Consider the following 15,596-nt stretch of genomic DNA (forward strand, 5'->3'; position numbering starts at 1 on the left):
GACTTCCATGGACTGGTTTGATCTTAGAATTAATCAGGTTTCAGATAGGAGGAACAAACAAATGTACAAATGGACGCAGATGGGTAACGATGCTCACGATTTATTTTTTTGTCACAGTAATGAGCATTAGTGTTGCATCTTAGTCTTCAGTGACGCTCTACTTTCATACCACCAGTGGACACCTCTGGTAGATACCCTGGAAGCTGGGAGAAGCTGTGGAAGGCTCTGTGCAAATCCCAGCTTGCAATTAACTTTTCTGTATGTCCTTTTAGATGCTGATATCTGAGTACGGTCAGCTTTGTTCAAAGCCATGGCTTTCTTTTACCTGCTTTTTCAGGCCTTTGTGGGAGCACCCGTGGTGTGAGCAGTACTTGATTTTGTGTTATAAAATGGGCACATTGCTTTTGACAATAAGGCTGTAACACTAGGAAAGTGACTTGGCTTGATAGTTAACTGTCTGGCTAAACCTTGTCATGAGAGAGCAATATGTGGCCAGCTAAAACTGCTTCAACGTTCAAATACTTTAGGGGAACAAACAGTTTTGAAGAATAAGCCTTTATTGGTTTGGCAGAATGATTTTATCAGAGCACTAGAGAAGAGGCAGGATAATGGGATGAGATGAAGTAATCTAACTGCTCTGGAATAGCCCAGCTGCTACAATTTTGCATCTGATTATGTATTTCAAACTAGGAGATTTTACAATTTCCTTTGAGGCAATAACAATAACAGTTTATGCAGAGAGCCAGCGCTTACCTCCTCTTTCTCTTACTCCACAGGTGCCTGGCACACTGAACCTATTGATCTGTGCAGAATTTGCGCTGTGGTCCATTTATTGAAGATGTGAAGCAACGTTGAGTCCGAGATTGGAATTACTGACAGACTGGAGGAAATCTTAGTCCTTGCGATGCACATGGACATGCTGAATTATAAGTAATTCTAGCTTCTTTTCCCCTTCCCTCCCTTTCCCTCACTCAGCTATCTCAGGGTTCATAGAGATTTCAATGGTTTGCGTGCCTGTAAGTTTGGAACAGAAGTGACCAAAAATGGGGGACCAGCAATTGTATAAAACTAACCATACTGCCAATAGCAATGAGAACTTGTACTACCAACAACACCAAATGAACTCCCTTCCATCTCTAAATCATAACTACGGGACATCTGTTATGGATGCTCCCCAGGCGTCCCCTCTCTCCCCCCAGTTTCCCCAAGATTCAAGAGACAGTATAGCTTTGCCTGTAGGTTCAAAAAGTCTTGGGTCAATGGATACATCTAGACAAACCAGTTGGACACATTCTGGCTCAGGAAACCATGTCCCAGTGAGGAACAATTTGAACAATCAAAGCGCCATGTGGAGCCCCCTCGGGCCAGGGGAGTCCCACGACGGATACCAATATTCTTACTCTCAACCCAGTGAAAATCGATCTCAAAAACTTACCAGTGGGGTCCTGCATAAATTGGACTCCTTTACACAAGTATTTGCTAACCAAAATCTGAGAATCCAAGTGAACAACATGGCTCAGGTTTTGCACACTGAGTCTTCGATGGTGGATAATCCTGGTGACAGTGCACTCAGGCAGCTGCTGTCCCAGAAACCAGCGGTTGAGCAACAGCCTGTAACTTCCAGTGTACAAAGATATCAACCAGTGCCACAGCAAACGCACCAGAATTTTGCAAGCACACAGCAAAAGCAACAAATGCAAGTCATGCAGCACCAACAGTTGTACTATGACTACCAGCAGCATTTATCACAAATGCAGATGCATTCTGCGTTTCAGCAAGGACAGACGCACGTTCAACAAATGCAGTCCCAGCAGCTCTTACCGCAACAGATGCCGCACTTGCAGCAGACTCAATACTACGCTCAGCCGCAGCAGGGACATCAACGGCTCTCGATACAGGAGATCCAGCAGCAGCAGCAACAGTCAACTCGGCAGCAGCAGCAGCGGCAGTGTCCAATGCAAATAGCTCAGTATTACCAAACGCAACCTGTCATGCAGCAATTACAGCAACAGCAGCAACAAATGCAATTGCCGCTTCCTCCGTATCACAGGGAACCCGATCCAAAGACTATGCACGAGCCACACCAGTACCCTCAGGATCCAAGTCATCCTGTGCAGCTTATCCAGTTGGGAGCAGTGCCCCAGTATTGCTACCAAGATCCACACGAACAGTACAGGCACTTGTACCCACAGAGTTTACTGCAGCAGCAAGATCAGCAAAAGCAATACCCGAGTGAGAGCAGAACGCCGTCCCTGAACTCCCATGTTGGCCTCACTCCACCAGAGACCACAGAGGATTCTGCACGGCAGGAGATTAATTCTGTAGGTAATACTGTCCCTCACCGAACTCTTTTGCCACCCTCGGGAGTTCATCTGAACAACAAAAGCTCTCAGCAAGACTCTCCCAGCACTGCGTGGCCTCAGGTAGGTAATATTTTAGATCCTACTCGGCCAAACTTGTTTTGCAGAAGAGTAGCAAGGTGTGGAAACAAAACGGTTGCAGGAGAGCCGGAAGGTTAGGATGTGAGCGGTGGGCGTCACTGGGAACCTTTTGGGGAACTGCATTAACAGACTTCTCCCATTTACATTGCTGGGTTGGCTTCAGGCCAGGCTGGCAGCAGCACAGAGCTGCTGCTGCTGTTGGGGCTGCCGCTTCCCTCGCGAGAGGCTTTGGGAAGTTCAGCCTCAGTTTCTGGGGAGGAGGGACCTGGTTAAGACAAAGTGCTCTTGCTAATTTTTCGACACCTGAGGGCTCGATTGTGCAGGAGGAGTTAGTCAATTCTGTGTTTCCAAAAGTAATACTTTTGGGTCAGAGTAAAGGCTTCAAACAGCAGGTGAGTGTAAGACAATTTGCACTAGCCATGCTCACAGAGGCACTGATTTGGTAATGTAAGGCTCTCATCTCGGAGGCTTTTAATATTAGTAAAATCATATGCAAAATGCAGACATAATACTGTGAGGACTTCATTTATGCATTACTATTTCCTGAAAAATTCTTTTCCCCTCTGCTCCTTTGATAGCAGGTGCAACTGTCAGATGGCAGACTGCAGCCGCTGTCCCCAGAACAAAGGTATTTTTTTAAGATTTTTTTTTGTCTTTTTAATGTTAATGTGAGAAATACAAAGGAATGCTGCAGTTTATAGGGAAGGGAATGCACTCTGGGTAGGTAATAGATGTTGCCCTTCTAGAAACATCTTTAGTTTTGTGCTTTGTGAATTTAAGTTTGGGTGATTTCCATCCTCCCCCTCAGTAATAAAATCAAATAAATGCTTTGTCTTTCACACAAAAAAACCCCCAAAAAACCCACAAAGGAGGCAAAGAAAAAACAAAAGCTGGGAAGCAGTTTGCTATCATCGTTGCATTTGTAAGAGAAGGGCCAATGTGTGGTTTGGATTTGTATCTTTGGCAGCAGGGATCTTCTCTTTTTCTTAAGATCTTGCCTCTGAAGGGCTGAGGTGTCCTCCAGCACTGTTGTCTACCATAAGTAGAGGCACTGTGTCCAAGTACACGTCCCCACTCATGACAGCAGTTAACAAGTATTTCTGTCATCATAGAGCTCTTGGGTTCTCAGACTTTTCCATATCAAGGGCTACGTTCTGATGAGCATGTCCTACTCGAAACTTTCCTTCTCCCCATTTTGGGAGCAGCTGATCTAGGTTATTGCCCACATATTCCACAGCACTCACCCCATGCTTACTTGTGGCTTCATAACCATCTAGCTGTATAATTTTATTGACTTCCTTGACTAAAAAGCTTCCTCTACAGCACAGGGAACGTGCCAAACTAATGTCTCTCTTTCTGTTCCATGCTAAAAAAATGAAAACAAAAATAGTGGCCAGAACAGAGAAGCACTTCCTGAGAGAGCTGATGCGAAGAGCAAGCTAATGTGTTCAATATGCTTGAAGGAGTTTAAGAGTTTGCCTGCTCTAAATGGTCACATGAGGTCACATGGAGGAGTAAGAGCATCTCCTAATTTCAAACAGGTAGCAGTTCATTTTTCATCAGTATTTGACTCTCTCCTTTTCGTGTTGATGTTTGCTTGCTTTGCCATGCTTTGCTTTGCTGTCAAAACCTGTTCTTCTCAGCGCTGTCTGGTTATGTCACACCCTGCGTAAGTAGAAATGCACGTAATTCTGCTAGTTTGTAGGCCAGAATTCTTGCTTTAAAGTCAGAGGCAGCAGTGGAGGACCAAACAGCGTTTGTTTCTCTCTGTCTCTGCACGTTACAAAAACACCCTACAAAGTCATGTCAGGAGCATCTAAACTTTTTTCCCCCTCGTGTTTGTTTATTATATTAGAAATATCAGGAACATCAAGTCTTCCTTATTTTCATTTGGACTACTTGGATGACTAAGGGATGTTTATTGGAAGCCTTCCCAGGCTTTAATTGAAGGAGCAGGATTGTTGAATCTTTGACAGCTTTCTTCCCGAGTGTTTTAGTTCTATAGGTATCAACAGATACCAAACCAAAAATGTAGGTTTGAATTGTTCTGCATAAAAATAACTTGCCCTGTCAGTCAGTCTCTCTCTGTCCTGATATTTTAGAAGTTCTGTCCTAATGGGGGATACCACAGGAAGGCAGAGAGCTACCAGAGTTATGCCATCTGTGTCTCGGTTTTTAGTTGGGTGATGGGGAATTCTGTCTTTATAGTGCTAAAAAGGGGCACATGTTTACCTCCCCTCCTGCAAGTTATCTTGTAAAGATGCTTAATGTGGTTATCACCGAGGCTGAATCCTATGTAGGAGTCATACGTAACCTGCCAACTTTGTTCAAGGCAAATACATAGTCTGAGAAGCAACGCTGTTGTGTTTTGTAACCCTGGCCACTTCTTTTCAGCCATGGTGCATACATTGCGTAGTGTATCGATCCAGAAGCTGCCCTCCCTCACTCAGGCTGAAAGCCTTTAATTGTCTGTACAGGATGAAGGAGAGAAACCACCACAGCAGCTGCTGCCTAAAGAGGTGGATAGCCTCGCGCCCATCGTCATGCCAGTGTCTGTCCCTGTAAAGCTTCTGTCACCCGAGCCCAGCACGCAGCCCTCTGCCAGCACTGCCACAGTCAAAGACAAGCCTGCCAGCTCTGTGTCAGATGATGAGATGCCCGTTCTCGTGAAGATGACTTACTCTCCACCGTGCAGTCCAAAAGTGGCCAACCCCTGCTCGTCCTCTGTGAGTGCTGCGTTTCTTGCCACTAACTGTGCTGTGCTTGTTAAATCCCTTTGCTTATAGTGCTGCTACTTTCTAAAATGTCTGTATTATTTTAAAATATTTTCTGGAATCTTAATAATGCCTAACAAACAAAAAAGGCCTGTAGCATGGTAGCATTTCTTCCTCAGTCGTTTGAAAATATTAATTTTCCCTTTGCTGGGGAATCAAGACCTCGGTTGAAAATAAATCATTTGAAATTAGAATGTGATAGTCTTTTATTCACTAGAACAAAGGGATTTAGTATCTTTTTACTGTTTTTGTTTTTTTTTCCTTTTCAGGCTGCTTTGTTTTTATGTTATTGCTTAAATACAACAGTTCTATTTCTTCCTGGTTTTTTTTGAAGTCAGATATATGTGCTTCTCATTTCAGCCCAAGATAGGAGGGCACTGTGCAGTGCTTACAGTGTGCGCTCTAAGCCAGTATGAAGCTTGCCAATACAGAGTTTTGCAATGAAGTCATTTTTTCCCTTTCTGCGTACATCAAAGGGTTAATCATTGTGAATTCTGATATAAGAAAAATAGCTATGCTTAGTGCTTTCATTTCGTTCATAAAACTGAAATTGTCAGGAACTGATGAGCACTTGAATGAGATGTGAGAATGCTCTTTATTGTTTTCCTGAAAGAGTCCTGGAGCATTTATTTCATGTTCCAGTGTAGGAATTAGACGTTGCTTGTTCCTTCAAATCCATGCTTGCAGACTATGCCATGATAAGAGATTACTGGGGAGTGTAAGTACTGTATGGTTCTTTCTGTATAACACAGAGAAATACTCTTGTGATTTTTTTGTTTGGTTCTTTTTTTCCTTCTCATGAGGCTGATGGTCAAATAAAGGGACAGAATATGCCATCATGGGTGGCTCCTTATAAAATTTGTGTATTTGTCACCTCTCTCCTGACCCTTCACTCAGATGTACACACTGATTTTAAATATAAATAAAATCTTTTACTCTCTTCCTTTCATACAGAGGTCTTACACGTAAACTTGCCCTTTACTGTGGAAACCAGCATCTCACAATACTTAGCTTGTAACCCAGCAGTGCAATTTTCCTTTTCTATTTCTAGTTTCTGGAGAGAAAAGGGACAGTCTTTTCTGAATCCTTGAGCTCTGAGTGGGAGATCTCCTCAAGAGACATCAGAGTAGGTGGCTTGGGCTTGTGTATTTCTGCAACGTATGTAAAGTGACTGTGATTAAATCTGCCGGTGTTTGGCTAAATGCACATTCATTCACTCAAAATTATGCTTGCAGTCTTTGTTATTGCCCAAGCAAACTAAACTCATGCAGTTTCCTCTCTGGATCGTATCTTTTATATAAGCAGTAGCATTGGAAACATTCAAAGATCTGAAGATCTACAGTTCCCTCTTTTTCTGTAAAGAGAGTGTGCCATTGGAGACTTTTTTTTTAAATACCAAAGAACTGGAGCTGTGTTGCATTTATTTATACTGTGCTTTGAACTGTCCAGAAAAGCTCCTACAAAGCTCATGGAATCAGTAAAATCAAACAGCAGAAGGAAAGTAAATATTCAGGACAGCAAATTCAGGAGAGTGAAGGCTACAGGAGAGTAGGCTGAAACTAGCAGTCAAGTGAGGTCCATCAGGATCTACAGGCATCAGTTCTGGAGCTTCAGAAGAGTACTTGGGCGATTCTGCATTCAGAGCCCATGGACATCATGATCTCCTTTAAAAAAAAATCACATCAAATATTAAAAGTAGTATCAGCACAACCACACTGAGGCTAAGATATATATTGTCAGTGAAGCAGCTTAGGAGATGAAGGTGTATAGGACTTCTAAGATGTTATCCTGGTTAGTTTGCTTTACTCTGAAAAAGGAGTACCAGCTCTTTCACATCTAAAGAGCAGAACAAAATGAGTCCTTAATCAAAGACTTGGATCTGGCCTTCTGGGTTTGGGGAGGGTTTTTTTTAGGTTTTGGTTTGTTTGTGTTTTCCTTGAGTTTACGGTTTGGGGGTTTTTTTTCCCCTTTCTCCTTTTTTGAACACTAAATGTTCACCATCATGATGGACTCTGTGGTTACAGGTAACCTTGACCCTTTCACTGTTCTGAATGTCCATTATCAACAAAATTCTCTGTAAAGCTGCATTATTTCCTGCAAAAAGAAAACTCTCCCAAAACTTAATTTTTTTTTTTTGAGAGAAAAAATGTCAACAGCTGTTGGAGAGGATGCAGCCATGATCTAACAGAGAGGACAGGACCTCTGTAATCAAAAACATTTCCACAAGCTGGAACGTATTAACATAAGGGATAAAGGGTGACAGTGCTAATGCTCCTTTAACGTGATTTTTATTGGGTGAATGTGATTCTTAAGAACCACCCATGGTGTAAAGATGTATGTTGTCTAAACATACATTGTAGTAATTTACTATATGTAGTAGTAGAATTTATCAGACGATGCAAACATTCTGGAGTAACCCTATCTGTCAAAAATTTTCGTCTGCTTTCCAAGTTTATCCTAAAGAAGATTTACAATCTGAACACCTGAAAGCATTGTATGTAATACTGTGCTCATCTGCCAGCTTCTGTGGGTTCTTACAGCACAACCTGAGAACCTGTTTCTTCCTACCTCACCCCCACCTCCCAGAAATCTAGATTCCAAGGTTGCATAAATTCTGTGCCTTCTGCTTCTGTGGACTCTAGGAATTTATTGTTAAAAGATTTTTAACATTCAGATTCTAGAATTCTAGGCATATTACAGTGTGTGAATTTCCAAAATGGTCATCTACTACCCTTTTTCCTCCAAGGAAAGAGGAGAGAGTTAAGGTCAAGATTTGTTGCAGCTGGACTGTACTCAAGCTGATGGGAATGTAGTGATAAGAGGCAAAGAATTCGAATTTATTACATTCGTCTTCCTTTCCTGCTGCTGAGTACTGCAGTAATTTCACTGAGCTCATGTGTCCTTCCTAGTCAAACAAAACAAATGCATCAGAAAACATTACCCAGTCACAGTTTATTAGAAACTTTATATGAAATGAAGTAACTCCCAAGAGCCTGTGTGTGTTCAGTGCAAATAGAAGTGCCCAGGGTGTTCGGGTGGAGCTGAAGAAGGGTGTGGGAGACTCATGGCCTGGGAGAGTCGTTCCCTGCACCTTCAAAAGCTGGCGGCAGCCTCTCTGCTCCTGTGCCTTTGGCTCAGCCCTACCTTGACCCAGAGGGATTGCTGAGTGAGATAAGGGTAATTCATCCTGGTTTTTCTCACACCCTCGAGGTTTCTGTGTGGCACCAGATACTGTACTGACCACACTTATTATGGTGATACCTGAACAACTGCCTGGTGGTAACAGCTTTTCTGTGGCTGTTGCTGTAAGCTGTAGGGGTTTGTGTGCAAAACACATTTAAGCATGCCTAAATACTGAAGTTCTGCATGTTTTCATTTAGGAAATTACCAAAAAACCTCATCAAAGTGCTGTAAAATTGGAAGAAAACTTCAAACCATTGCAGGACAAGAAGAAGTATCGGCACAGACCCGAACCTCTCTTCATACCTCCTCCTTCCTTCAACTTCAGCATGTCCCACTCTGGTGCCATGCTGTACCAGAGTCAGCTTCGCTCTCCCCGTGTCCTTGGAGATCATCTACTGGACCGAACGCATGAGCTCCCCCCTTACACTCCACCACCGATGCTTAGTCCAGTTCGGCAAGGGTCTGGGCTCTTCAGCAGTGTTATCACATCATCTCATAACACCTCGCATACTCAGCTGCCACTTACTCCACTGACACCTACTCCACGGGTGCTCCTGTGTCGGTCTAGTAAGTATTACATTTACGGAGTGTCAGTGGGTAGAAAATACTGCTGTCCTGTCTTCTAGCGTTATCTTGTTGATGACTGCTACGTGCATGGCTGGTTCTGCTGCTTCACAGGAAAAGTCCATCTTTATCAGGGTTTTTTGCCTTGGATTTTGTAGAGGTGGTGTTAAAGCATGAAGTGAATAGAAGAGCCCAGCCAGAGAGAAAGGCTGTGATCTTTCAAAGTAGACTGCCTCAAGAAAGGACCAGCATGCCTCTCATTCGATCTGGGCCTTCTGAAGTGGAGGGAAAAGACCTGGTTTGAGACATGGGGTTCACTTTAAGTGTTTACTTGGTGCTTTACAAGGAAAGATGCCTAATCATACATGATCATGGCAGTAGAAACCTCTGCAAGTTAGGACATTTCTGTTACCTGTAACAATTTAGACTGTTTCTATGTATACATATTGATAAAGGTTACTTTTTCCTTAATAGACAGGAGTAATGTTGTTGTTAGTAGGGAGGTGGCAATGCAGCCCAGGAGGTGAAGCAGCAGTAGCAGTACAGTTGTTACTGTAAATACCCTTTCAAACTCAGAAACTTCAATCTCTGTTTCAGATAGTATTGATGGAAGTGTCATTCCGGTGACACCTGGGCCTGGAGAACAGACTGTTGAACCGTAAGTAAAACAATATTGGTTTTGTCACTGCTCTTATAGACTGGCTCCAGCCTAGAGCATGTACCCTGAAGTGTGTTGAACTGGGCAGGTGGTGTTCAACTGCCTGAAATCGTGTTGAGCTGGATGTGTTTAAGGTTGCTCTTGATGGTGGCTGAGGGCTTTGGGAGCGAAGTGGCTGTGGGAGATGTAGATGTCACAGCTCAGAAACGATAGGAGAGGAAGGCTTGGTGGGAGCCACCGAGGGTGATAAAAGGGTTAGTGGTGGCTGGGAAGAGGGCTGTGAGGAGAACATATGCTTATCCAGTACTCTTGCTTTTACATATATTAACTGTGGAGCTTTGGAGAGGTGTTACCAGGTGGGTTCCCCAGGGCAGTCTGTAAATGGGATTGTCCCTCAGCAGTAATGTCTCTTTCCGCTCTCAGCTGAAGAGCGCCCTTCTCTGTGGATCAGAAAGTTATTGTTTCTGGCATCTAGCCTCTTTGCTAGTCAGCACGTGTATAGGCTAGCTCAATCCCTGAGGTATGATGTCTCAGTATAGTTTAAATTGTGTATTGAAATTTTGGGTTCCCCCAAAAGATCATTTCTCTCTAATATTCTAAGTACTTATCCCACTGAGAGTAAAGCATTGCATAAAGCAATCTGACACAATTTCCTTCCACTCCTGTGTAATAAAAGTTTTGTTGGAAACAGAGAACACTGGTGTGACTTCCGTTTTTTCTGCATATTGTGTAGTTGAATACTTATTTATTTATTTGTCTTTATAGACGAATCAATATCGGGTCCCGGTTCCAGGCTGATATTCCTGAGCTGCAGGACAGATTGCTAATGGAGAAAGATGTACACAAGGCTACTTTGGTTTGGAAACCATGGCCAGAACTGGAGAACAAAGTCTTCCAACAAAGAGGTACAATGACTTGCTGTTTTAGAACCTCATATGTCAGCCTGTGCCTGTTGAAGAAATTCACATTGATTTCTCATAGGTGTATATTGTACAAAACGTTCAACAGTATTAATTACTGCGAATGCAGAGCAAGAGACCAGAACTGCATGTTACAGATTCAGAGTAACAACTTTACGTAGCGTCACTTCAAGTGAAGTCTGGGTGAACTGCTTTCTGGCAGCCGAGAGAGAGAGAGAGATCGTTGCTGGGAAGTGTGTGGGTGTTTGGGTTTTTTGGGTGCTGAACGGCTTGGTAAGGGCAGAGGTCACAGATGAGAGGCAGCTGATGGCTCCTGGGCCTGTCCTGTAACCATAACCGAGAAGAAACGTGACGGGCTCAGTGGCTCCTACCAGTCCTGAGCAGAGTTTGTTCCTGCATCCAGCATGGTTCATTTCTGTTTCTCTGCTCTGGCTGTAGCCTTCTTGGCAGAGCAACATCACTGGCCTGTGCAAGCCACTGCCTCACAGCCAAATCTCTGCCTCTGGCTCTCCAGTAGCCTTTCCCATCCCAAAGATGCGCTCTGCAAATAAAGTCACATCCCCTCCTCAGCAAGTGATCCTAAAACCAGGAGATGAGGTGCTGGGGGGAGAGAGTATGAAAGCTGCTGCCGTGAACTGTGTTGTCTTTGAGTGGCGTTACAGAATCCTTGGCTCTGGGTGTTTGACTGACAGGCTACTGTATTAAGAGTAAAATGTTGATTTGTTTCTGACAGTGGAAGACCTTTTAAATATGAGCTGTTCCAGTGTGTTACCTGGTGGAGGAACTAACGCAGAATACGCTTTGCACTCTCTTTTTGAGGCGAAAGGAGATATTATGGTAAGATAAGAAGCTGAAAGGGGAGATATGATCCTCTTCTGCAGATAAATTAGCATGCTTTATTAAATGGATTTAGATATGGTTATATAAAAAAGAGATTTCTGATTGATTAGCAGTGATGCTTTAAACATCCTGTAACATTTTTGGGGAATGACTTTTCCCTTTCATTCTTTAATAAATTTAAATTTCAAAGCAGTGCCTCTCTGAAGGCTCACTGTATATTTCATACAGATAAGATTACTTAGTTTATAGCCTTGGGGCTTTGAATGTCTCTCAGTGCTTGCTCCAGCCCCAATATTTCACAAGCTTTATATTTGGTCACAGAGAGCTTAGTTCTCTTCTAGCCCTTATAAAAACCCTGTTTTGTAGCAGCAATCACATCTACTTACTTGTCCAGAACTGTGAGGTAATTGCACACGGTTCTCATATAAATAATGCACTTCAAATGTTTGCATTAGTTTAGTGATGGGAATGTTATTAACTAGGGCAAAACGTCCACTTTGCCCAGTGTTAGGGAAAGACGAGGCCCTACGCCTGTTCCTGGAAAGCCAGTTTAAAGCAAAATGCAACAGAACGCAGGGCTGAAGTGAATCTCACAGGATTGTCTAATATGGTGATTTTTAGCTTTGTCCCAGTTTCCTTTAGCTTCTGTGAGCTGTATCTGAGGGGTCTGAGACAGCTGACTGAACTTACTGTCAGGACATGAAATTTGCTGTATGGGGGGTCTGCATTGTCAGGGGAAAAATTTTAGGCATCCACAAATCATTTGTCTCCCTGATCTAGAGGAGGATTAGCTATACTTGCTGTCATTCCTGACAGATGTTGACCTAAACAGATATTCTAAAAGACTTCACGCTATAAATATTAATGCTATCAAACCAACCATTAAATTTTAGTATTAATTAACACTATCAAATCAAATACTATAAACATATTTGTATGTGGCAAGCAGAAGGGAGGGAAGAGCTGGAAGTTGCTAAGTAATAGCCACATTTGTGCTAATTAAGGCAGGACAGGTGTGCATTAGGTGCTCTCCTGCGAGGTACAGTGTTAATGGGCCTTGGAGTAATTTTGATGTGATTTCATATGACAGAAAAGTAAAATAGAGAAAATTAATTCATATCCTCATATCAAAGAGTCTTCTAAATGCAGTTGTATGCAGCAGCTGACTGCATTTGCTAATTCTGGTTTTCCCTGCTCTTTCATTTAGGTTGCTCTTGAGAAGCTGCTGTTGAGAAAGCCAGTGAGATTGAAGTGTCATCCTTTGGCAAATTACCACTATGCCGGTAGGTTTCCTTGTGATGTCTCTATCTGCTAGTTTACAGAGTCCAAGGCTGGCATCCCAGGCCAGAGCACGGGCTCACGCTGCACTCTCTGCTGGCAGCCTCTAAAACAGAGGTGATGTGGGCAGTGCCAAGTGGTACTTCCAGAGCCTTTTGTTACAAGTTTGGCAGTTTTTTACCAGACTGACAATATACAGAAAATTTGCATCCATGTTGCTTGCTGTGTAGGGTTCTACAGATTTAAAACTGCCTTGAGTATTTTTTTCCCCCTCTTTTAAACTAAAATTTCATTTGTTGATCTCCTTTTAAAATTGCTGCTATTTGTAGACTACAACTCACTAGCAGTAAGGTCTTCATTTTCTGGTATGTAAATGTCTGCCGTCATCTCTGCCTTTTCTGAGGTGATGGTGCATGATAAATGAATATGATAATCATAAGGATCCTTCCAAAGAGGCAGTGCTGTAACTCTCACTAGTGTCTGAGTACTGAATAGAGAGCCTCTTTGCATGGATCTAGCTGGAAAAAAACAGGTCTGGGATGGTGACTTCTTTAACAAACACAGCAAGAACTGCATTTTGGTGATGAAACAGAAGTGCCCTGTGAAATACACAACATGGTGTTAAGCCATTGGACTTAAGGTATGTCACCCAAGCATAGGTGTAGCAAATGTCTCCACTCTGCAGCCCTCCATGTTATTGCTCTAATGCTTCATAGTGGCTAACAACTGCTTGGAGACGCAGCACAGGGATTTACAGAACAGAATTAAGAATTTATCTCCAGTGTAGGCTCAATAGGAAACAAACAAAGTACCTTCTGGTGGTCAGTCAGTCAATCACAGTGTCCAGGGTCATAGACTTATTTCCAGTTACAGTCATTGCGCAACATAAGTATAGAAGCAAGCTACTTCCTGGCTGTAGCAGCTCACTGGGAAGATTCCCAAGTAACAAGGACTCTTTTGTAAAGTAACTCCTTAACCCCTTGGCCTGAGAACAAGAACAGAAACATGTTTGATGGCAGCTGATAACAAGAGTGAATAAATGTGAAGATCAGGTTTTTAAGTCTTGGCTGGGGGAGATGCTTAGTGCCTTTGATAACAACTCTGTTGCAGTCCAAAGGGTGGACATGGGGGTGGACAGAGGAGGAGATGTCAGCCAGGAGCTTTGACCAGGGGCTCTGGGGTCTCTTGTCCAAAGAGATGACACCAAACCATACATGTGAGACAGTCCAGGGCATGAGAGCAAGAAGATGAGGAGATATCCCAGCAACCTTATCCTCAGTGAGTGATCTAATTAGCAGAGCAGATAAGAAATTTCTGCCTCTGTGGCACAGGAGGAGGAGGAACAGTCTTTACTGAAGCAACTTCACAGTCATTTCAGAGAGTGTTTTATTGTGATGCAGAGAGGAGCCAGGAGAGACTGTTTTGTTTAATCTCTCACACAAGATGATGCTAATCCTTGTTATCTAGCACTGAGACCTGTGGACATCAGTGTATCCCTGTTTCTTAAGCAGGAAAAGAAGTTTGATTCTGCTTAGCACAGCATGAACCAAAATCTCACCAGTCTGGATTTAAGTACCATAACAAGACAAAGCATTACTTACTAATGCTCTTGAATGGAACATGTGATTGCAACTTGCATCAACAGCCACACTCTAGCACCATGCAGCAGCTCTTGAATAATAGTTTATTTGTGGTTGATAATCAGCCTCTCAAGGCATATGGGAATTTCTCACAATCTAGTGTACGAGTAGCTTAATGTAACTTCAAGTGGCATTTGTTTGGGTTAATCGCAGCTCTTGGGCACTGCCACGTTTAAAGGTAGAATAAACCAAAACATAGCATGGCACTGGCTCATGAGAATTAACTGATAGTGCAAACAATAAATATCCAAATTTGTCCTTTAGCATTGCCCTCGAATGAGGGTACGAGCACATACCTCACCTTTGAAACCCGTTGGCTTGTGAGGGAAGCAAGTTGTAAAACTTGAGCCTTTTCTGCGTGTGCTGAGAGAGCTGGGCATGCTGACCCAGGGCTGTGTGGAAGAGCACCCTAATCTTTCTGTCCTAATGCTTTGCCATGTGTCAGGATGGTGTTTTAGGGAAGGGGGAGGGAACACGTATCTGATACAAGAGGAGTGCTGTTGCAAACGCTTGAATTGTTTTCATTTGAACAGTGCCATTTCTCAGGTCTGAAGTTCTGCAGTGAGAACTGCAGGAGAGATGGTCTCTGAAATAACATGCTTCAGGCAGTCTGAAAACTTCTTGTACATCCTGTGATAGGGTATGGATCAGACCCAGCATATGCTGTATGTAATGGATTTGAGCCACCTCTCAGGGGGCTTGCTAGGTGTAGATGTAGCCCCCTTGAAACCCACAGATTGGGCCCAAAGCCCCCAAATTTGTAGAAGATATTTATTGTCAGTTAATCAGTGCAAAACTAATATGACAGGTAAAACAGAATGTAGAATAAATGTCTAAACATAAAGATCAGCCTTAAAATTTGATCTGTATTCCAAAGTCCAAAATTCTTTCTTGCTGCATTGCAGATCTCTCTCTATACACGTTCTCTATATCTCCCTCAAGCTAACAAGAGCAAAAGCTGTTTCCCAGCAACCAGAGTTAAAAACAGCTTTTCTTCTGTTTCTTTTCCTACACAGGATTTATTCTATTAATTAGGTTACTTCCAATTAACCCGCATACTCTCGTAAGGGTCCCTGCTAATACCATAGCTATTGGGGAAACTCTGTAAGGCCTGAATCCTCCATAGGTGTACAATAAAATTAGTTCATGGAAGTGATTCTTTATTACTTATTTTTTTCATTAGGGTGGGGTAGAGGCAGGAGAGCATGACTAGAGAGGTTTGCTGAAAACCTCTCTCCTTTAGTGTTGCCGTACTTTTTAAAGTTATGTTTTGGCATAGTAGAGCAGGCTCCTGGACT

General features: G+C 42.9%; 1 protein-coding gene across 3 annotated transcripts in view; it reads left to right on the forward strand.

Annotated features, from left to right (window-relative positions):
* Window positions 1–15,596, forward strand: part of TRERF1 (transcriptional regulating factor 1) — a 103,273-nt gene that overhangs the window by 81,921 nt on the left and 5,756 nt on the right. For 2 of the 3 annotated variants that reach the window (XM_075749169.1, XM_075749168.1), the window contains exons 4-12: window positions 777–2,423; window positions 3,020–3,069; window positions 3,832–3,982; window positions 4,919–5,167; window positions 8,596–8,965; window positions 9,560–9,620; window positions 10,386–10,525; window positions 11,274–11,377; window positions 12,588–12,663. In XM_075749169.1, the coding sequence (XP_075605284.1) occupies window positions 1,044–2,423; window positions 3,020–3,069; window positions 3,832–3,982; window positions 4,919–5,167; window positions 8,596–8,965; window positions 9,560–9,620; window positions 10,386–10,525; window positions 11,274–11,377; window positions 12,588–12,663 (2,581 nt within the window). In that variant the 5' untranslated portion in view covers window positions 777–1,043. The remainder of the gene's footprint in view (window positions 1–776; window positions 2,424–3,019; window positions 3,070–3,831; window positions 3,983–4,918; window positions 5,168–8,595; window positions 8,966–9,559; window positions 9,621–10,385; window positions 10,526–11,273; window positions 11,378–12,587; window positions 12,664–15,596) is intronic. The other variant, XM_075749170.1, reaches the window with a different exon arrangement.

The sequence above is a fragment of the Balearica regulorum genome, chromosome 3 (genome assembly GCF_011004875.1).
Source record: "Balearica regulorum gibbericeps isolate bBalReg1 chromosome 3, bBalReg1.pri, whole genome shotgun sequence".
NCBI classification, from domain to species: Eukaryota; Metazoa; Chordata; class Aves; order Gruiformes; family Gruidae; genus Balearica; species Balearica regulorum.